The sequence below is a fragment of the Haliotis cracherodii genome, unplaced genomic scaffold (assembly GCF_022045235.1).
Source record: "Haliotis cracherodii isolate W230 unplaced genomic scaffold, xgHalCrac1.p SCAF_22, whole genome shotgun sequence".
Lineage (NCBI taxonomy): Eukaryota > Metazoa > Mollusca > Gastropoda > Lepetellida > Haliotidae > Haliotis > Haliotis cracherodii.
In genome coordinates this window covers 2284181-2306643 of record NW_027266278.1, presented here as the reverse complement: position 1 = coordinate 2306643, position 22463 = coordinate 2284181, and the positions used below count along the sequence as shown (strand labels likewise).

Here is a 22463-nt window from a genome sequence, read left to right as displayed (position 1 = left end):
TATGGGACGTTGTATGTCACAATGTTAATGATCATAATGGAACTGTTTTTATCTTCACACCATGCAATCTTACACTTAACGAAAAATCTACTCCGGACCATGACACAAACATACATCCTTGAATATACACTTGTTTGCATTTAGCAAGTTTAGTACCATCGCAATACTAACGTTGTCTACACGACGTTCTTCCGTCACCCATGAAAATATATGGCTGCTCTACAGTGGAGAAGTGACACATATGTATTAAAAGTATTTTGTTTGTGTGTTGTTTAATGCCACTATCGGCAATTTTCCAGCTGTATGATGGCTGTATGCTGGTGTATATAGTGATTACACTGCCTAGCAGCTGTATGTTGGTGTATATAGTGATTACACTGCCTAGCAGCTGTATGTTGGTGTATATAGTGATTACACTGCCTGGCAGCTGTATGTTGGTGTATATAGTGATTACACTGCCTGGCAACTGTATGTTGGTGTATATAGTGATTACACTGCCTGGCAGCTGTATGTTGGTGTATATAGTGATTACACTGCCTAGCAGCTGTATGTTGGTGTATATAGTGATTACACTGCCTAGCAGCTGTATGTTGGTGTATATAGTGATTACACTGCCTGGCAACTGTATGTTGGTGTATATAGTGATTACACTGCCTAGCAGCTGTATGTTGGTGTATATAGCGATTACACTGCCTAGCAGCTGTATGTTGGTGTATATAGTGATTACACGTCTAGCAGCTGTATGTATTCACGGGTAATGGTGGAACGCGGGGTATACAGACTCAAGATGTATTCCCAGTGGTTTATCACTGACTGGTCACACACAGTTGTCTTTTGTGTAAAACATACCGGGGTAGGTCTCAAAATCAAAAGGAAATGATATACATCCTAACAAATATACAAAACAAATGAAATGTATAAATTATTACTTTCACTAAACAAATGACACTGATAGAATTAGTAAATATGAAAAAACTAAAAGCACTCAAACCAAAGCTAAGTTACAGTACAAAAAGTCCCCGAGATCCAGATTCACAAAAATGATTGTAGCTCTCTTACACTTCCGTCACTCATACACATAAACATGGACTTATGACAATGAAAGAGTGAGCGGGCTTAAAGATGCTGTGAAGAGTATTTCAGTCATATCACAGTGTGTCAGCTTGATGCAGAAGGAGTGAGTATGGTTTTACGCTGCTTTTAGCAATATTTCAGCAATATCACAGCAGGGGACACCAGAAATGGGCTTCAAACACAGTACCCATGTCGGGAATCGAACCTGGGTCTTCAGTGTGAGTGCGAACAAGAGGAAACGCCAATGCCATAAAAGTCATAGACGTAGTCACGGTGAAACCCATGAGGTATGGTGCTGGCAAACCTAAATATATAATTAGGACGAATTGGGATTCAAACCCATGGTCATAGAGAAGATGACTGGGCCACCAATGCCCCGATAAACATAGAACTGCAATCACTTTGTGAATATGGGTCGAGTATTGCAATAAAATAAATACTACCTCTAAAAGTTAGTGAAATTAACCCACCACAACCAGATTCATCGGAGCCATCGGCACAGTCCGACGTGCGATCACATTTACGTGCAGCGTCAATACACGAACCATCCTGGCATGTGAACTGATTGGCGGAACATGTGACCACTAGCATGAGAGAAATATGGTGGTTAGTTCCATGAGGACGGTGAGGATGAGTATTATGACAGATGTAGAACATAACCAACCGTCTACAAGGAGTTACGGACTATCTGCCACGACAGAATTCAAGTTGTAAGTTCTGCACCATGGCTGAGTACTTTCAACACTAATTCAGGGGCAGGTAATCCATCATTCCGAGTTGCGATAGGTTATCTCAGATATTACCCATAGTCTTTTTTCTAATAAAATTGAGAAACGTGTGGATTTCCTGGGTGCCGTTGTACAAAACAACCTTAGCACTACGTCGATCGTAAGCCTTTGTTAAGGTATGGGAGTTACGACCACCTAACTTCGCAGTGTACAATGGCACCCTCATCTCAAAACAAGACATTGTTTACTCTAAACTGTTAGTGACATCATGAACAATGAAGGACTTCACCTTCAATTATTTGTGACAATGTATTCATATCATACAGGTCAAAAATAAAAAACACAATGGGACAGTGGGAATGAAATAGCAAGTAACATGAAGCCAAAATTAAAATACTCAGTGAGAATTACTGAAAACACTTTCACTTATATCTCTGTCCCTATGGGTAATATACGAACAATACTGGTGACAAAGCCAATGTGCTACTCATGACAATAACACATACCAAATAATTAGTATATGCATGTTACTAACAATGTGATATCAATAATAATATTAACAATGTATCTATAATGACATTAATAACGACCCGTCTTGATATGAACTGTGATGTTTAAGGTTATATACTTGTTTATCATACCTCCATGTCAGAATGATGAGATCTGGTCAATGTGATCTTGATAAAATACTGTGTAACTCGCCTTGGGGGGTAATAAATTTCTCAGTGGGGGAATAAATTTCTTATACCCCGCCAAGAGCACTACAGGCTGCACGTGGATTTCTGAGAGACAATTAATCCTTTATACCCCGCTTCAAAGCAAAAAGCTACCAATGGATGTAACGTGACATAGCACAAGCTCATCTCGGCTCAATTGAGCAGCTGTTTTCTATCAATTTGGAATTTATTTGAATTATTTTAATGTCATATTAAAACATGTCGGTAAGATAAATTTGATGTAGCAGGATCACAAGGGGGACTGGGGTTTTATGCGTCCCGCTCTAGGTCTTATACCATGAGCCAATCTCATTAAAATTAAATCTTAGTTCTTGCTGCCGCTAAACAAAGATCTGAGGACATCCCATTACGGGTCACGTCAGACCGACCTTTCGCAAACTCTGACCGACAAATGGAATTACTGACAAGAAGTCGACATTAGCCAAGCAGAAGGCAGCTCATGCTTTACAGCACTAATTTCAAATTGGCGACTACGCTTCGAAACATATTTTGACAAATTCTTGCTTAAAAATTTGAAACCTGAACAAAAGAACATTCTCGAATGGCTAATAGATGGTCTAGATTGTATAGATTCAGTCGTTTGGCCCGTAACTATCATTCGGAATACCCCGTTTTAAAGTTTTCGAGGCTGCATGATGAGAAATCACATTCCGACTGTCACTTTCATGATCTGGTAAGCGACGCTCTGATTGGTCGGATGAAAGGTCGTTCTGATGTGACCCCTAATGGGATGTCCTCAGATCTTTATTTAGTGGTAGCGAGAACTAAGATCTGATTTTAATGAGATTGTACCATGAGCTAGACGACTGGTCCTTATGGTACAAAACCTAACGAGGGATGCATAAAACCCGTCATGATCCTGCAACAACTTATAATGTCAAGGGTGCCAGTCTAGATAGTGCTTGCAATATTCATTAAATGGTGACATAAAAGAATAACATTAACAATGGATTTATGATGACATTAGTAATGACCCATAGTGATATGAACCGTAATATTCAAGATACTATATGAAATAAGTCTTGCAGTCTTGTTAGTGACGTTAAAGCATGTTATTCCCTGATCTGTGATCCAGGTGTCTGAACAGCAATGAGTGACGGTCATGGCATTTATCTGCAACTGATGGAACACTTGACTAAACTGCAGATTCAGCAACCTACCACAGTTAGTTTCATCACTGCGATCACGGCAGTCTGGAGTCCCATCGCAGCGTCTACTGCTTGGAACGCAACGTCCATCAGTGCAACGGAACTCATTTGCACTGCATTCTGATAAAACAGTGATAAACTAAGGATTAGTGAGTGAGTGAGTATGGTTTTGGAGACCCATTTAACAATATTCCAACATCTAAATATAAGTCTCGCAGTCTTGTTAGTGTGATCCAGGTGTCTAAACAGCAATGAGTGACGGTCATGGCATTTATCTGCAACTGATGGAACACTTGACTAAACTGCAGATTCAGCAACCTACCACAGTTAGTTTCATCACTGCGATCGCGGCAGTCTGGAGTCCCATCGCAGCGTCTACTGCTTGGAATGCAACGTCCATCAGTGCAACGGAACTCATTTGCACTGCATTCTGATAAAACAGTGATAAACTGAGGATTAGTGAGTGAGTGAGTGGGAGTGAGTATGGTTTTGGAGACACTTTTAACAATATTCCAACCTCTAAATATATGTCCCCAGTCTTGTTAGTGACGTTAAAGCATGTTATTCCCTGATCTGTGATCCAGGTGTCTGAACAGCAATGAGTGACGGTCATGGCAATTATCTGCAACTGATGGAACACTTGACTAAACTGCAGATTCAGCAACCTACCACAGTTAGTCTCATCACTGCGATCACGGCAGTCTGGAGTCCCATCACAGCGTCTACTGCTTGGAATGCAACGTCCTTCAGTGCAACGGAACTCATTTGCACTGCATTCTGTTAAAACAGTGATAAATTAATGATAAGTGAGTGAGTATGGTTTTGAGAACATTTAACAATATTCCCACCTTTATCTTTGTATTGATGTTGATAAGGTGAGTGAGTTGGGTTTAACACCGCTTTTAACAGTATTCCAGTTATATCGCGGCGTGTCGGCTTAATGTTGGAGGAAAGCCCGAAGCGATGCAGATCTAAGATGTTTACCACTTCGGTGAAACGGGTATGGTGCTGACAAACCTAGAAACATAATCGGGGCGAACAGGGATTCAAACCCACAATTATAGGTTTCTGGCGTGCCCAAGGGACACAACTCTGCACAGCGATCGCCTTAGACGACCGGGCCATCCGTGCCCCCATGTTGATAAGGACATGTCTTGTCATGTCTATATTTAAGTACTGTTCACAGTAATAAAAAGTATACAAATCATTAAGGTCTTTAGAAAATGACATGACAGGCCACGCTGAGGCCATTTTCAGATTATCTGTAAGGCCTGAATGAGGGCTGGGCCTGTTCTACTCATTGTAACACAGGTCCATGTTACGGTCATGTCACATTGTGTTACAGACCCAAGGGCCACATTCCACAAGGCCATGGTAGCGCTAAGACAATCGTAGCATCAATACTTTGAAATAGACTTGCGGCAGTCATCATGCAAATTCACTTTGAGTTTCAGGCCCTAGGTTGGCATATTTGTTGAAATCCGTTTAATTCCTTTCAGTACGTTCATGATCAGATTGTGGAATCAACAAAATGCTCACCCCGCCTTGTAAGTAAATTTGAAAATGTGGTAATTTATTCATGACACGCTTGTTGAAAAAGTACAAATCTTGAAACAGACTCCTGAAAATAAGAATTTCACCCGAGTGTCTTTTGATCAAATATATCAACACGAGTTAATAAAAGTGATAAAGCTCCAAGGCTTGCAATGCATTGTGGTGCAATTTCATTGCAGCGATCATAATGTAGATATCGCTTGATCTCACTAATTCCTGTGGGGGCCAGTTTGGGATGATAAACCACACTTAAACACCCACCACATCCACTTTCATCACTGCGGTCGGCGCAGTCAGGTCGGCGGTCACAACGGCGGGCAGCTGGGATGCAACGTCCGTCTCCACAGGTGAACTCATCATCACCACAGGCTACAACATAGAAATTCACTCAAATCTGTCAGTTCGTGAATTTGGCACAATGTCGTCTTTATAGTATTTCAGTTATATCCCAGCGATCGTTGGGTTCTGGCAAGCCTGAAGGATCCAACCCTGCCACTTGAATGGTGGTGGCCTAGACGACTCGACACTAATATTACAAATTATACCATTGTGCAAAAAAAGTATTTTGATTAGAGTGCCTTTTGATATCAAATATATCAACACGAATTTAATATTTATTGACGAGTGATGATATATTTCATGTCAAAAGACACAAGCGTGAGATTCTTTTCATCATCTTAAATTATTCTTTAATCTTTTTCCATCGTGTAAACAGTTATAATCAGTGTCTTGAGTGGCAAATGTACATCTGACCAGCTTCTGTGGCAGAGAGATCGGTGACATGACAAGGGTCTGCACAACATTGCGATGCAATTTCATTGAAGCTGTATCTCCTAAGTGTGAGTGAGTGAGTTTCGTTTGACGCTGCTTTTAGCAATATTCCAGCAATATCACGGCGAGGGACACCAGTAATGGGTTTCACACATGGTTTTCATGTGGGGAATCGAACCCAGGTCTTCGGCGTGACGAGCAAACGCTTTAACCAGTAGGCTAGCCCACCGCCCCATATCTCCTAAGAAGATCACCAAGTAAAATCTCCTGGGAAAGCCAGTTTTGAATGATAAATATTGTAGTTCTTGACGACTTGACCCACACTTCCCGAGATGAGTCCTCTTTTGGGAATCAATTTTCTGTTTCTCAATTATTTCACAAACCATCCAGTACCACCAATTATATTATTAAGACAAATTACTTTATTCAAGCATTTTGGGGAACAGATTTGTTTTAAATCCTACTCCCTCCTGCCCCCAAAATCAAATGATTAGCCCTAACCATCACAGGAATAAATTGTGTCAACTTACGACAACTCTGTTCATCACTGCCATCAGCACAGTCATAGTTTCTGTTGCAGCGCCCCTCGGCGGAAATACACTGGCCATTCCTGCACTCAAACTGATCCTCTCGGCATGCTGCAACCAAGGAGATAGTGAGTGAGTGAGTGAGTATGGTTTTACCCCGTTTTAGCAATATTCCAGCAATATCGTGACGGGGGACACCAGTAATGGGCTTCACACATTGTACCCATGTCGGGAATCGAACCTGGGTCTTCGGCGTGACAAGCAAATGCTTTAACCACTAGGCTACCCGACCACCCCAGATAGCGAGTGAAGGGCACCGTATTTCAGTTGATGTGAAGGAATATCGGCAGTATGAAGGTCTCAGACATTTACAACTTTAGTGAGACTCAATCGGATGGTTATAGGTTTGTTGCATGCCAAAGGGAAGCAACTCTGCATAGGAAATTGCAGCACTTTAGAAAATTAGGCCACTCTTGCTTCCTTAATGTTGGAGGAAAACCAGAAGTGACCAAAATGGCAGATGTTTACACTTTGGTGAGGATCAGTATGGTTCTGGGGGGGGGGGGGGGGGGGGGGGTGAGAGTGAGTGAGTATGGTTTTACGCCGTTTTTAGCAATATTCCAGCAATGTCACGGCGGGGACACCCAGTATGGTGCTGACAAACCAAAGTCCGACCTCACAGCAAACCTGGCATCAGCGGATCCTTGCATCAGCAGATCCTGGCACAGCTTAGGCATCTGCAGACCTTGGCCAACAGAATTGCCAGTGATCCATCACAGAAATAAGTAGAACTGATTTCCAAAATCTTTCCCTGAATCTACGACACAAATGAATCACGTGTGAATTCAAGTGTGGATTCAGCTGCTCGGAAAACGAGGTGTTTGTTCATCTTGCCATTTGCTGTTTGTGTTCAGTAATCATGTGATGATGTTGAGAAAACTATGTTACCAATAGCCACAGTGTTTCACCTGTAAAACTACTGCATGTCTTATTGTTTCGGATGTTTCAACTGCACACCCAACCCTACTTCCACCAATGTTCGAACAGCAAGCACCTGAGCACCTGAGCACCTGAGCACCTGCAGACTGGGGTGCATGCTCATGGGTCATGTGACCCATTACCTGTGAAATGATTGGCCAGGAATTACAACTATAGGGCAAGGTGATCCATATTGCTCAGAAATGGAGGCTCATTTACAGTTTTCAGGGGTCAGTGACATGGGCCCCTGGCAAACAGGATCATCAGAGATTTTATAGACCATATTTGACGTAATAAGCGCCCAGGGTGCTCTCAAAATTAGAAATAGGGGGCTCTTTTTAGAATATTAGAAGTCTTGTGTACATTGATCAATCAGAAGGGGTGCTAATTGGGATTGTTCACTAGCCAATATATTAGCAAATATCACCTTGGGTGCTTATTAGAGCGGGGCGCTTATTACATCGAATACGATATTTAGTTGTTAAATTCAGCCTCATCAATCACAACAGCGACGTGGGTCCATGGGCCTATATCTAATTCCTGCGGCCCGATTTGTGGTGGCCTATTTACTGCTTGTGACTCAATCTCATTCACAAAGAAAGTCCCAAGCCAATAAATCCGCCATGCCAACCATATTATGTTCGAGACGAGGGACAAGTGACATATAACTTACGGCAGTTCTCTTCATCGGAGCTATCAATGCATTCTGGGACGCCGTTACAACGAGCAGCACCATCCAAACATTGGCCATCATTGCAGCGGAACTCCGACGCAGAACACTGACGTTGAGCTGGCAAAAAAAAAATACATTAAACTACACATCTGACACAAAGGCTGTGATGTGTAATAACCAAGGTATAACCAACATTCACCCGGTACAGAGACGTGGAATAACACTTTCCTAACTGGGCGGATATAAACTGGATATATATACTGAATGTGGTAAACATCACATACGATATACCATCACTGCAACCTAAACACCAATTTTCACATCAAGAAATATTTGCGACATTATTTTCTTACTTTGCATATTTCTTTGATATTTTGTAAATGCATTCATCGTTGAAATGGAATTCTTAATATCATTGTAAGCAACTGTCGTAGAACAGAAACATAGAAACTAATATTTTATTTCTAAAATGTTTTTAAAAAATGTACATGTCAGTCATAATACCACCGTGTAGTGATAATGTTCATTGCATTATTTCAATAGTGTTTTAATATCACTGTAAGCAACTGTCGTATGAAAAACATAGAAATTTATATTTCAATTTTTGTTTAAATTAAAAAATTGTACATATCAGTCATAATACCACCGTGTAGTGATAATGTTCATTGCATTATTTCCAATAGTGTTTTTTAGCTGAGCAAAAACAGCTTCCACTTTCAAGTTCCCCAATTCAGCCAGACCAAATTTATTACTTGTTTCATAAATGTATCCCCTAAAGCAGGAGGGGGGAAAAACAATCAAAATCAACATTTTGAAAAATAACCTCTAAATTACTTGATTGTGCCGATTACCATCTTTGTATTTGTGCAATACATCCTCACCTGCTTCAGGTCCATTGTTTTGGGGAAAAAACATCCCTTTTGCTTCAGGTGAAGACTTGCATGGTCAAAATGTCAAAGTCAATGTATATTTTGATATTAAAAGTTACCAGACAGGATCATTTTATCAAAATAGTTAAACAAAAACAAATAGATATATATTACTAAAAGCTGACAGGCAGATCTTTAAAACAAGAAATTAAATTGGTCTGGCACAGAGTGAAAAACATTTGAAATCTTATAATTGTAATGTCTGATGAACAGTGAAAAATCTTTCAAAGAATACTGAACGTGTTCTATTTCACAAATAACAATAACATAGACTGCGAAGAAACATGAGTTTACATGTCTCACACTAGTGTGTATAGGTAAATTAAGAGAGTGATATAACCCGTATCGTTGAGGTCAAAATATACAGCACTCTCTTTAACATTTCTCACTGGCTATTACACTGAGACACACACTCATATCCTGGGTGTTCTGGAATTGGTGTCGCCACAACTATGGCCCAAATTTCTGTCACAATTCCATCTTGGGCGAATGAGAAGTCGTGGCCATGTGTAAGGGTCACCCACTTACCTTCAATCCTCACATCAATACTCTCCTGATTTCGTTGACTTCGACAAGTGTAACGTCCACCATCTTCAACACGCGTTCTACGTACATAAAGTTCGCTAACATAGTATGCATCTCTCCCATAATTCCTCAAAATCAGATTCCTGCGATCTTCCTGTAGTTTCCGGCCGTTCTTATACCATTCTAGACTGGTGACAGGATCCCGCCGACTGCTAGAAGCGTTACACGTAAGTTTGATCTGCTCGTTGGGTTTTACAGTTTTAGTTCCAGAGATAACAATAGCTGAAATTAAGTCATGCCTACATGAATATACATTCATCGGGTAATGGAATACAGAGAGAAAACATATACTACTAAAAAAAGTTAAGGACCAACAGATTCTTTCATATTACTATCATGACAGATTAGTAGTACGAAAGAATCAGGTTTTTTGGAAATGAACACTGAAAATCGGATCCTCCAAAATTTATGGATATATATAGATATGAATACTCAAAATAGATACATAAATTTACTGCCAGAAACAAGAAAACCAAGTGCAAGAAAATTTCATATCAATAATAGTGAGTGAGAGAGTTAAAGGGAGACTGTTCAATGGCCTGGTACCCATTTTCCAAGTCTAAACCAACACATTGCAATTAATACATTCTGCGAAACCAAGACTATTAGACTGTAATCAATTTTGAGGTAGCTGGCCAACAGACGAGTGTTTCAAGGATGTAAATCCCGCTTGTTGTGACTTCTCCCAGGGTCTAGTCCCCCCTAATGCTTCTATCAGCACTAGTCACAAAGTTTGTCAGTTTCACATAGGAGTGTGTGAGTGAGTGAGTTGGGTCTCATGCCACTTTTAGCAATATTCCAGCAATATCACAGCAGGGACAACCAGAAATGGGCTTCACAGATTGTAAATAATGTTTCTGGTTTCCGGCAGTATATAGCATGTGTGGTTGTCATTTCTTCAGCTGAGATCATTTCATAAGGGACTGACCATTTGTTATACAGGGAGGGGACTAAGATTTTAACTTAAAAAATAAACTGTCCCGAAATATTTATAAAAAAAGAAATTTTGCTTTAGACTGTTGAAAAAAAGTTGCATGCCACAAAAATGACATTCTTGCAAGGTGTTTTTCTTCATAAAAAATCCGGTACTTAGTTTTAAGTTAAAAAAATCTGGTTTCTAATCTTAAAAAATCCCAGGAACCCTGCCACCATCTCTAAATATCAAATCGTCAGTCCTAAATATACACAGAAAACACATTTCTTGATACATCCGAATGAGACAATGTACAGTGTGATTTGTCCCAATGAGACAATGTAGCACAATGTACAATATGATACATCCCAATGAGACAATGTACAGTGTGATATGTCCCAATGAGACAATGTAGCACAATGTACAATATGAATTGTCAAAATGAGAAAATGTAGCACAATGTACAATATATGATACGTCCCAATGAGACAATGTAGCACAATGTACAATATGATACGTCCCAATGAGACAATGTAGCACAATGTACAATATGATACGTCCCAATGAGACAACGTACAGTGTGATATGTCCCAATGAGACAGTGTAGCACAATGTACAATATGAATCGTCCCAATGAGACAATGTACAATATGAATCGTCCCAATAACAAAATGTAGCACAATGTACAATATGATATGTCCCAATGAGACAATGTAGCACAATGTACAATATGAATGGTCCCAATGAGAAAATGTAGCACAATGTACAATACGATATGTCCCAATGAGACAATATGATACATCCCAATGAGAAAATGTAGCCAATGTTATGTAAACATTGAAATCCATGCCAAAATCAGGACTGAGGTCTGAAACAAAACCTCCACGCAATGGAAACGGTAAGTAACAAAGTTGAACACATGCTTACATCGCTTAACAAAATGTTAATTGATTTGCTGAAGAATGTTTTCAAGCTGTTATGGGTAGAGAATAAACCGAAATGCTGGATGATCGTTGGCCTGAACACAGGAAGGGTATGTTTGTGGACATGAGGCTGTGACGTTTCAGATGCAGCTTGATGAAATGGTGGTTTCAATGTTTACCAACACTGGATGATCTGTTTTATAGAAATATCACTGGCTTTGTCATCATAAAATCAAGTAATGAAAACTCCTGCAACCCTAACAACAGACCAAAGAAAATGATTCTGATGGCCAAATTTTGACGTGGGTCAATATGACATCCTTCTCCTGGAGACTTTACAGGGATGTATCTTGGAGTTCAAACTCAGTGTTTTGGCAGGCAAAAAGGACTTTCTTAAAGTTCTTATTTTGTTGTTGTAAATTTTAACATTGTATACTACTCAAAAGAAGTTCAACAACACCCGATTCTTTCATATATGACTCAAGTTACAGCCAGATTAACTATAGTACGTCATATAAAAGAATCCGGTGCTTTGAATAGTTTATTTTAACACTGAATTCAAAGCAACAAGGTAAATTTAAGCATTAAGCATCTTCCTCTTTATTGTGGCTCTGGTAATGATGAAATACAAATTAACCTCAAAAAGCCTTATACAAGAAATATCAAAATGAATTGAAACTTTCAAATTGCCATTTGGAATTTTCACTGCCAAGACAAATCCCTTCTGTACAACATGGGTATGCAATAACCATGGTAACCACTAAATTTTGTGGTGTCAGCATTATGACCTGGTTCACAGAGTGACATAATGCATCATGTGATATAAACATTATTCATGTTCTTGACGAGAGTTGACACTAACTAAATAATCACAACATCTAACAACAGAATATCTCAGAGTGAAAACTAGTAAATCACTAACTATCTACCAATTTTGAAAATTAAGAAGATTAAGCTAAACTATATTTAGAGTTCAATGAAAAAGACAGATTTGAAAAGAAGAAGTTGGCACCTAATTCTGACCCACGCAGAAGAGAAGTGCCAAGAATGAAGCCATTAAAGCACAGGGAGAGACTATGAAAAATAACTAATAAATACATTGTTTAAAAAATTTCAAAATTTAAACTTGATATACTGATGTAGGTGTTATTGCATATCAAATATGTGCCAGTGCTATATAATAAGTATATCATATTCTTTAAGTACGTGATATAATTTAATGTTGAATGTGATATATCTGATATCATAATGAGCAAGAGTTACATAGGCGCGCACAGAGATAATGATTAAATAAGATTATTTGCATATTCCTGTATTCCAGTGATAATAAAGTACCAAATACCAGTGTGGCAGCGCAATATGCATATTAATAATCATAAGTACACCGCAAGAATGAATGTCTGATATGTTAGCAAAAAACATAATAAAGTGATTGCTTGTCCAACACTTCCTAATCATAGAGAGGGAGAGAAAGTTTTCAAGCTTCATCATTTATTTTAGATAATTTCAATTGAATCATTTCCAAATCTTCATTGACAAATTTTCTGAAAAACTTCTTTTTAAAAAAATGGATTTTATTATATTTTAATTCTGATATATTTCTTTTTTAAAATGTGCTCGACATTGCACAGTGAATAAACATGCAGATACAACAAAGATCAAGCAACCACTTGGACATGAGTTGAACGCTGACAGCATGATACATGTATAGGCAAACAGCTTGAACAAGAGAGTCGGCTGAATATAGCACACGTTACCTGATCGAGAGGTCGCTGTGAATATAGAAGGATGGTGTTGTATATTTACGAACAAGGAGTTGCATGTATAACCAATGAAGAATACTTGGTCATGATTTGAGAATTTTCAAAGCAGTTTTCTGTGTTGATGCAGATTCCTAGCTCAGTATTATTCTAAGTCAACATTTTACGACAAAATGTTAAGAGAGCCATATCGCCAAATTTACCCTATTAACTAAAGGAGAGAATTGACAAAAATGGAAGTCATCCAAACTCAAGGATATTTCTGTCTTATGGACATTATCAGCTCTTTATTTAAGGACATACACCCCACCCCTTAAATTGAAAACACTCAACCCCAAAAAGGCAGGATTGTTTTATTTGCTGCTTCAGAAATTATCAAATCCACAATCCAAATATCCTAGGTAAACTAATACAATGTTGAAAACTGATACAAATGGTAGCATGAAGCAGGCAATGACTGCACAGAAGCACTTAAGCAGAGCACTGACTGACAGTTTTACACTGAAGCAGAATCACAAATAAAACTTACTTGTTCAAACAAAAACAAAAGAACAATTATTTCAAATAATACAACAAAGAAATTGGATCAGTGTACGTCCGTAACACATTTTGTACAAAATATTATGAAATCCTACAACAGACTGACAGACAAAACTACACAAGTGTTGTACAAGTCATGGACAGTGTTGTACAGATACAACAATTGTATATACTTACACTACATGGGAGGCAAACAAATAAAATACCACAACCAGTTGACATAGCCATGAAATAACACAGAGCATGGATTTCACCCCTACACATGGTATATGACATTTATCAACTGAAATGCACAAAACGGCCAATTATTATTCATGAAAATTCATTAAAGTTTCAGTTTTATTTTTAGCAGATTTTCATAAATTTGAGTACTTCAAGAAAAAATATATGAAAATTTGGATTTTGATGCAGTGATGGAGTTAAGACGATATAAACACAAAGTTTTGTAGATACAAGTGAATGAGTGAGTGAGTGAGTGCTGCTTTCACAGTATTTCAGGTATATCACGGCATGTCTGTTTGATCTGGTAGGAAAGCCAGAAGAGACGCAGACGTTGACGTAGAAACAAGATCAGGTCGAATCTGGGATCTGATCATAGGATTCTGCCACAAGTTTGGGATTCATCTCTGCACAGAGAATTGTGGTGCCTCAGATTTACTGGGCCTACATGATGAACCAATTATAAATAAGATCGTGATAAGATAAATAGAACCTTTTTAGTCACTTGTGACAGTGGCAGATCCAGAGGGGGGTGGGGATGTTGTTCAGGAATGGCCACAACCAACTACCCCCCCAAAAAACAACAACAAAAACCAACAGAAAACGAGAGTAAAATTAATAATGGTTTACATATCATGTTTTGTGGGGTTTTGGATCAATCCCCACTAAGGGTACAAATGGCCCAAGTGTCCAACCCACCTGCCAAGCCCCAACCCCCGTCCCCCCACCCCTTAAAATCATGGATCCGATAACAATATGATTTCAAGCAGAGTCAACCATTCATGGGATAGTATACTATAGGATGATCCCCCTTTGGTATGCAGGATTCAGGGGTCCATTTAGAGGGTATTAAGGACTCAGCAGTGTCTTACACAGGATGCAAATACAATTGTATTTAATACATTTTGAAAACATATGGTGTACGTAAACATTTCTTTTATACAACTTATTTTTAAATATTTTTTCAATAATTTCAGATCGCACTTTTTTATGATCTAGGGACATGCTCTCTGGTTTTCATTCTGCCTCTTTAGAGAATTTTGAGACGTGCTTTTTAGATTTGTGTCAAGTAGTCATCGGGAGCAATACTACAGCAATATCACAGCAGGGGACACCAGAAATGGGCTTCACACATTGTACCCATGTGGAGATTCGAACCCAGGTCATCGGCATGACAAATGGACACTTAACCACTAGGCTACCCCACCGCCCATGATGCAAGAAGAAACTGAGGTATAAAAGGATGGGGACAGCCTTGCTGTGACCTGTCACCAAAGCAGCACCCTGACTGCATGGCAGGATACTTACGACAAGCAGCCTCGTCGGAGCTGTCCGAGCAGTCGGGCACACCATCGCAGCGGAACCTCTCGTCAATACAGGAGGAGTCGGCACACTGGAACTCCCCTGGGGAACATCGTCTACCTGCAACAGGAACATTGTTGTACCTGGCACTGACTTGGGGAACATTGTTTTACATCTGCAACAGGAACATTGTTGTACCTGACACTGACATGGGGAACATTGTTTTACACCTGCAACAGGAACATTGTTGTACCTGGCACTGACATAGGGAACATTGTTTTACATCTGCAACAGGAACATTGTTGTACCTGGCACTGACATGGGGAACATTGTTTTACATCTGCAACAGGAACATTGTTGTACCTGGCACTGACACGGGGAACATTGTTTTACACCTGCAACAGGAACATTGTTGTACCTGACACTGACATGTTTGTTTTACATCTGCAACAGGAACATTGTTGTACCTGGCACTGACACGGGGAACATTGTTTTACACCTGCAACAGGAACATTGTTGTACCTGACACTGACATGTTTGTTTTACACCTGCAACAGGAACATTGTTGTACCTGACACTGACATGGGGAACATTGTTTTACATCTGCAACAGGAACATTGTTGTACCTGACACTGACATGGGGAACATTGTTTTACATCTGCAACAGGAACATTGTTGTACCTGGCACTGACATGGGGAACATTGTTTTACATCTGCAACAGGAACATTGTTGTACCTGACACTGACATGGGGAACATTGTTTTACATCTGCAACAGGAACATTGTTGTACCTGGCACTGACATGGGGAACATTGTTTTACACCTGTAACAGGAACATTGTTGTACCTGGCACTGACATGTTTGTTTTACACCTGCAACAGGAACATTGTTGTACCTGGCACTGACATGTTTGTTTTACACCTGCAACAGGAACATTGTTGTACCTGACACTGACATGTTTGTTTTACACCTGCAACAGGAACATTGTTGTACCTGGCACTGACATGGGGAACATTGTTTTACATCTGCAACAGGAACATTGTTGTACCTGACACTGACATGGGGAACATTGTTTTACATCTGCAACAGGAACATTGTTGTACCTGACACTGACATGGGGAACATTGTTTTACATCTGCAACAGGAACATTGTTGTACCTGACACTGACATGGGGAACATTGTTTTACATCTGCAACAGGAACATTGTTGTACCTGACACTGACATGGGGAACATTGTTTTACATCTGCAACAGGAACATTGTTGTACCTGACACTGACATGGGGAACATTGTTTTACATCTGCAACAGGAACATTGTTGTACCTGACACTGACATGGGGAACATTGTTTTACATCTGCAACAGGAACATTGTTGTACCTGGCACTGACATGGGGAACATTGTTTTACATCTGCAACAGGAACATTGTTTTACCTGGCACTGACATGGGGAACATTGTTTTACATCTGCAACAGGAACATTGTTGTACCTGGCACTGACATGGGGAACATTGTTTTACATCTGCAACAGGAACATTGTTTTACCTGGCACTGACATGTTGTTTTACACCTGCAACAGGAACGTGCGGGACATTGTTTCCCATTTTCGAATCATGGACTTTCTGATCATCTTTTATAACTTTTGAAATGAAGACTTCTGGTCACTTCTGATTTTCGAAACATGGACTTTCTGATAACCTTTGCTAGGTTTTGAGAGCTTTAATTTTCCAGTTCACTGTGCCTGATATTGAACCTTTGTCTTATGGATCAGCTGTGCTGGGACTGTCATTAAGTTTCTTGTCATTTAATTCAACACCTTTTTGATCAGCTGTGCTGTGTCTTGACCTGCTGATTAGGATGTTCTTTTCGGATTTCAAGTTTCTTATATGTTAGAGACAGCAAGTCTTTGATAGGCAAGTAGAAGCAGGGAGAACATGAATACATGACACTTTTTTATGGAAAGCATCTTCTTTTATTCTTTTAGACGTTTCAGAGCTACTTCTTGCTTCTTGCTCCTTCTTCACCGGTCATGTGTTCATAGAGATAGCAAGTTTGCATAAAGGAATTCTCTGAGGCAAAGTCTGAAATAATCTCTGTCATAGGAGAAGGCAAGGGCAAGGGGGACAACTCACCACAGTTTAATTCATCCGATCCATCACGGCAGTCTTGAGCTCCATTGCACTGGTACCTTGGGTCAATACACTGACCGTCTTCACAGCGGAACTGACCCTCCGGGCACAGCTCTGGCAACACGGGGACTGACAGAGGAAGGGTATAGGGTTTAATCATGAGTGACTTGAGGGGAGGTGAAATGGGGTTTAACACCAAGCTATAGATTATTGCACTTACATAGCAACATGCATGCATGTGTGTGTGTTTGTAAAATCAGGACTAGTGCTGATTTTATAGTGCTAGCCAAATGAGAAACCATACTGCAGTTTAACATGAATACCACACACAGACACAGCATTCTCAATCCGAGCTGACCTGGCCTTATTTTAAAGCCCCTTAATGCCAAGCATGAGGCAGGGTAACAACAAGTACCATCTTTTAACATCTTTTGGTATGACACATCCGGGGATTGACCTTCCGCTCTCCAGGCAGTCACTCTGTCCACAAGACCACAGAGGAGGTCAATGACAATGATAATTTACATCACTGTCGTTCATAACTTTCCTACAATTAATAACCAAATTTTGCTGCATTTTGTTTCATAAAATATATAATTTGTTACATCATGATACATATGAATCACTAACTCCCTACTAATCATGTAATCTCATTAGCAAAGCCAAACATACTGCATTTATTTGCATCTTCATCGGAACTGTCATCACAATCAGGGTAACCGTTGCACAGCTGGGAAGCATCAATGCAAGATCCATCGTTACAGCGGAACTCGGCTGCTGTGCAGTTTCGGGAGGCTGTAGGAAGACATCTAATGTTTTAATTATGTTCTAAGGAATTGTGATAAAAATTCAAAAGCAAATAAAAGCATGCATAATTTAGATGATTTAATAAAATCCAGCTGACAGTTCACACTCATATGGCATATTTCCACATTCCAATTTCATAATAAACACTCAACATTACTTTATTTCCTTGGCATTACTTCATTCCTACCATTGGATAGATAATGACTTTGTGCTTATGTTGATACTGAATGTACAAAGTATGTTTCAAACTTTATATAGAGGCAATTAATCTCATTGCACATATCAAGCATTCTATGAATTATAAATATCAGATCATATTTCTCACTACAAAAGGATATCTCTTGCTCTTTTGGGAATGATAAACTTTTTACTTTCCCATAATAACACTAAATGAAATGTTTTAATGCCCTAAAAGGAGTTGGTGAGTGTTGTTCTACGCCACTTTTAGCAATATTGCAACCATGCCATGGCGCTGGAGACAACAAAGAGTGAGTGAGTGAGTATGGTTTTACGCCGCTTTTAGCAATATTCCAGCAATATCACTGCGGGGGACACCAGAAATGGGCTTCACACATTGTACCCATGTCGGGAATCAAACCCAGGTCTTTAGCGTGATGAGTGAACGCTTTAACCACTAGGCTACCCGAACGCTCTCACAACAAAGAGAATCGCTCATGTACCCACACGTGGATTCAAACAAGGGCCTTCAGCATGTCAAGCTGACACCTTATCCACGGAGCTACCACATTAACCTTTTTTCACAGGAAATTGCAGATCTTTCTGACACACTAAAGAAACTGATTCTCAATATTTCATCCTCAATAACATTGACTAAATGTCTCATCAATTATTTATATTTTGCTGAAAGAAAATAACATCAGTACATACAATAGAATTAATCAAATAAAAATTTTAACACAAGATTGATGTTACTTGTAACATGACAGACATGAGACAACACATATAGACACAGGTAGGCCCTAACTGTCAATGGGAGACATGAGACAACACACATAGACACAGGTAGGCCCTAACTGTCAATGGGAGACATGAGACAACACACATAGACACAGGTAGGCCCTAACTGTCAATGGGAGATATAAGACAACACATATAGACACAGGTAGGCCCTAACTGTCAATGGGAGATATAAGACAACACATATAGACACAGGTAGGCCCTAACTGTCAATGGGAGACATGAGACAACACACATAGACACAGGTAGGCCCTAACTGTCAATGGGGATATAGGAATATCTACAAACAAAACTTGCCACTTCCATTCATCTCCTCATATTTAAGTAAAGCCTGCATTGTGCCCACGAACAGATTCTACTCAAAATAATCACAAGAAGCCAGGAAGTCATATCTAAAACAAACTGGGTGTTTTTCAACTTTTTTTGTGTTTAGTATACAAGCATTGGATGCCAGTCCCTGTCTCACACTGCTTCCGGTCAGTCTTACAAGCGATCTATCGAGGTGCACATATTTCTCTTGCAACACTGACTTTTCAAAAACCAAAACATTTTGTAAGAAGAAATGAGAATGCCATCCAAAAATAACAAAAACAATCAAAAACAACTGCTATGTCCAGTTACCGGAGACTTTTGAGATTTCAATGACATGCAAATAAATATATATTCAGTATTTAGCCCCAAAATAATGTCACTAATTAATTTATCCTACTTTCAAGATATTTCCAAACTCTTCACGTTCTACTGAAGGGAAAACAATTAGGTACTCATCCACAGAGCAGGTTTAATGGGTGAGTAAAAATACAAAGTCTCATCAGAAATACTGCCTAACAAGGAGATAACAAGGTTTATGGATGTGTTAAATGTACCTACTTCATAACCAAACAAGACTGTGCAGAGGTGGCATCTGTCATATCGCACCATTTCATTCCCTATATGTTCCTCTATTTGATTGACTCAGTATATTATTTAAAATGCTGCACTACAAAACACAGAAAAATGAATAAAAACTTTTCACAGCACACATTTCTTGTAACATCTGTCCCTTTATTTCTTTCATTCAGTATATTATTTAAAATGCAGCACTACAAAAAATGGAGACGTGAAGTGACTTTCCTTGACAAATACACATCCAGTAACATGTAAGCAGTGCTCCGTGAACTAAAAAAACACAGAGGTTACATAAGGGTGGGAGGGGGGGTAGTTATCAACACGATCAAGCGGGTGGAGACGCTACGAGAGATTTAAGAGACAACAACCTGACACACATAGGGGAGGATGTACAAAAAATAGACAGGTAAATAATAATTTTGATCACAAAATCTGAAATACTTGGGTACTTGTCAATATTTCAAAGTGCTGGTTTTATCATTTTTCTCATCCATGCTTGGGGAAGGTCAGAATTTCAGATACAGACAGGATAGGTGGTGGTGTAGGACAGTCTTCAGAAGCAACTTGTCATGATCTGTCATGGACTTTCCATTAGGGTCTGGCCATGCCCGACTATATGGAAGGACACCATTAGCTATTTCACAAACACCTGGTGTCGTTAGAATAGGGTGAAGGTGATTTATACTTGCACAATGTTAAAGCAACACCCTGAAGTCTGAATCAGGTGAACCAGTGATTGATAGCATGAGCAATGATCCTTGACAGCTGGGTACACTGATACACATACAGTTGGCCAGGCCACCAAAGCAACAAGACTCAGTTCTAGTTAGTTCCTACCACTAACAATATGACATGGACGTCTGGATTTGAAGTTACACACAAAACACTTAATGGACACACGAACACAAAGAGTGAGTGAGTGAGTGAGTATGGTTTTACGCCGCTTTTAGCAATATTCCAGCAATATCACGGCGGGGGACACCAGAAATGGGCTTCACATATTGTACCCATGTGGGGAATCAAACCTGGGTCTTCAGCGTGACAAGCAAACACTTTTAAGACTAGGCTACCCCACTGCCCCAAACACAAAGAAACACATGGAAGATGAACATAGATAAATAAGCCATTGTCTTCTCGGTAACAGTTACTATCATAAATAAATAATAATAAAAACTTTTTAATTATTAGTATTTTTTTTGTCAATTTGTGAATTTGAACATGGAAACATGCAGCCTTGTAATATTTTGATTAGCAAATGTTCTGAAAAACAATGAATTGAATCTCTTGGCAACATTCCATTTGCACTCTGTTATCCTGATAAGAAGGTATAAATAAAGGAAAGATGAGAGATAACACTAGCTAGATCCCAGATATCGAGGAACAACATGCTGAAATGAGGATATCCTTGCACTGAGGATCAGGGAACACAATCTCCAGAACAACACACTGTTGGAGAGGGACAGGAACCGTTGGTTTCAACACAATGGATCACAAAACTGGCTCTTGGCAAGTACCAAGAACTTCAGTACAACAACCGTCCAACAGGACTGCAACACAAGGTCTTGACTGACCAGCTCAACAGAAGACTACTAGTCTTACTTCAACAAGACTGAGTGGTGGAAACCACGGACAGCACACTAGTCTCTGGCTACAGGCCATTGGACTAAAACCACAAACAAAACCATGGTCAACACTTGACCACTTCTCAAGACAATATCATAATACTTCCCACTCTTTTCTGTAGATATTTGTACACATATACTGAGCATATAGGATAGGACCTCATCTCTTGACACAAATTGTTATGTTAAATTGTTAAAAAGTTTTAATGGAAATATTCTTGGGTGCTTCCTTGATGCAATAAAATCAACAAGCCTTTAAGGATTAAATATTCAAATCTTATATGAAATATAGATATGATAATAACACAAATAATGAGTTATATCTAAAGCAATGAAATAAAGAAAACTAGAATTCAATTTTTTTATTGCAAGCAAAACATATAACGGATTTGAAGAAAAGAGGGTTTATGATGCATTTTAAGCTTTTTCAGCACAACATAAAAAAGTACTTACAAATCTGTTCTGCTGAAAGCAATGTTTTTAAGCCTTGGACAAATGTTAAAGGAAAAGGTCTTGCAAGCAAACTTCACCATAAAACAATTATCTTGGAAAAGAATCCATAAATAAGTGGGAGAGTAAAAAGCAAGCACCCAAGAGCATCCAAAGGGAAATCCAAAGGGAAATCCAAGAATGCAAAGCTGTTTCTTTTCTTTGGCAAGGGGAATACAAGTCTGGCCGTA

The 22463-nt window shown here is 39.3% G+C and overlaps 1 protein-coding gene across 18 annotated transcripts in view; it reads right to left on the bottom strand.

Moving 5' to 3' along the window:
• LOC139471385 (basement membrane-specific heparan sulfate proteoglycan core protein-like) overlaps positions 1-22463 on the bottom strand; it is a 231766-nt gene that overhangs the window by 100223 nt on the left and 109080 nt on the right. For 10 of the 18 annotated variants that reach the window (XM_071253730.1, XM_071253731.1, XM_071253735.1 and 7 more), the window contains 12 exons: positions 18161-18283; positions 17492-17617; positions 15368-15481; positions 13298-13312; positions 9648-9926; positions 8191-8307; positions 6543-6650; positions 5503-5610; positions 4357-4464; positions 4010-4117; positions 3700-3807; positions 1545-1658 (listed from right to left, as the gene is read on the bottom strand). In XM_071253730.1, coding sequence (XP_071109831.1) covers positions 1545-1658; positions 3700-3807; positions 4010-4117; positions 4357-4464; positions 5503-5610; positions 6543-6650; positions 8191-8307; positions 9648-9926; positions 13298-13312; positions 15368-15481; positions 17492-17617; positions 18161-18283 — 1428 coding nt within the window. The remainder of the gene's footprint in view (positions 1-1544; positions 1659-3699; positions 3808-4009; positions 4118-4356; positions 4465-5502; positions 5611-6542; positions 6651-8190; positions 8308-9647; positions 9927-13297; positions 13313-15367; positions 15482-17491; positions 17618-18160; positions 18284-22463) is intronic. The other 8 variants (XM_071253733.1, XM_071253744.1, XM_071253739.1 and 5 more) reach the window with 5 other exon arrangements.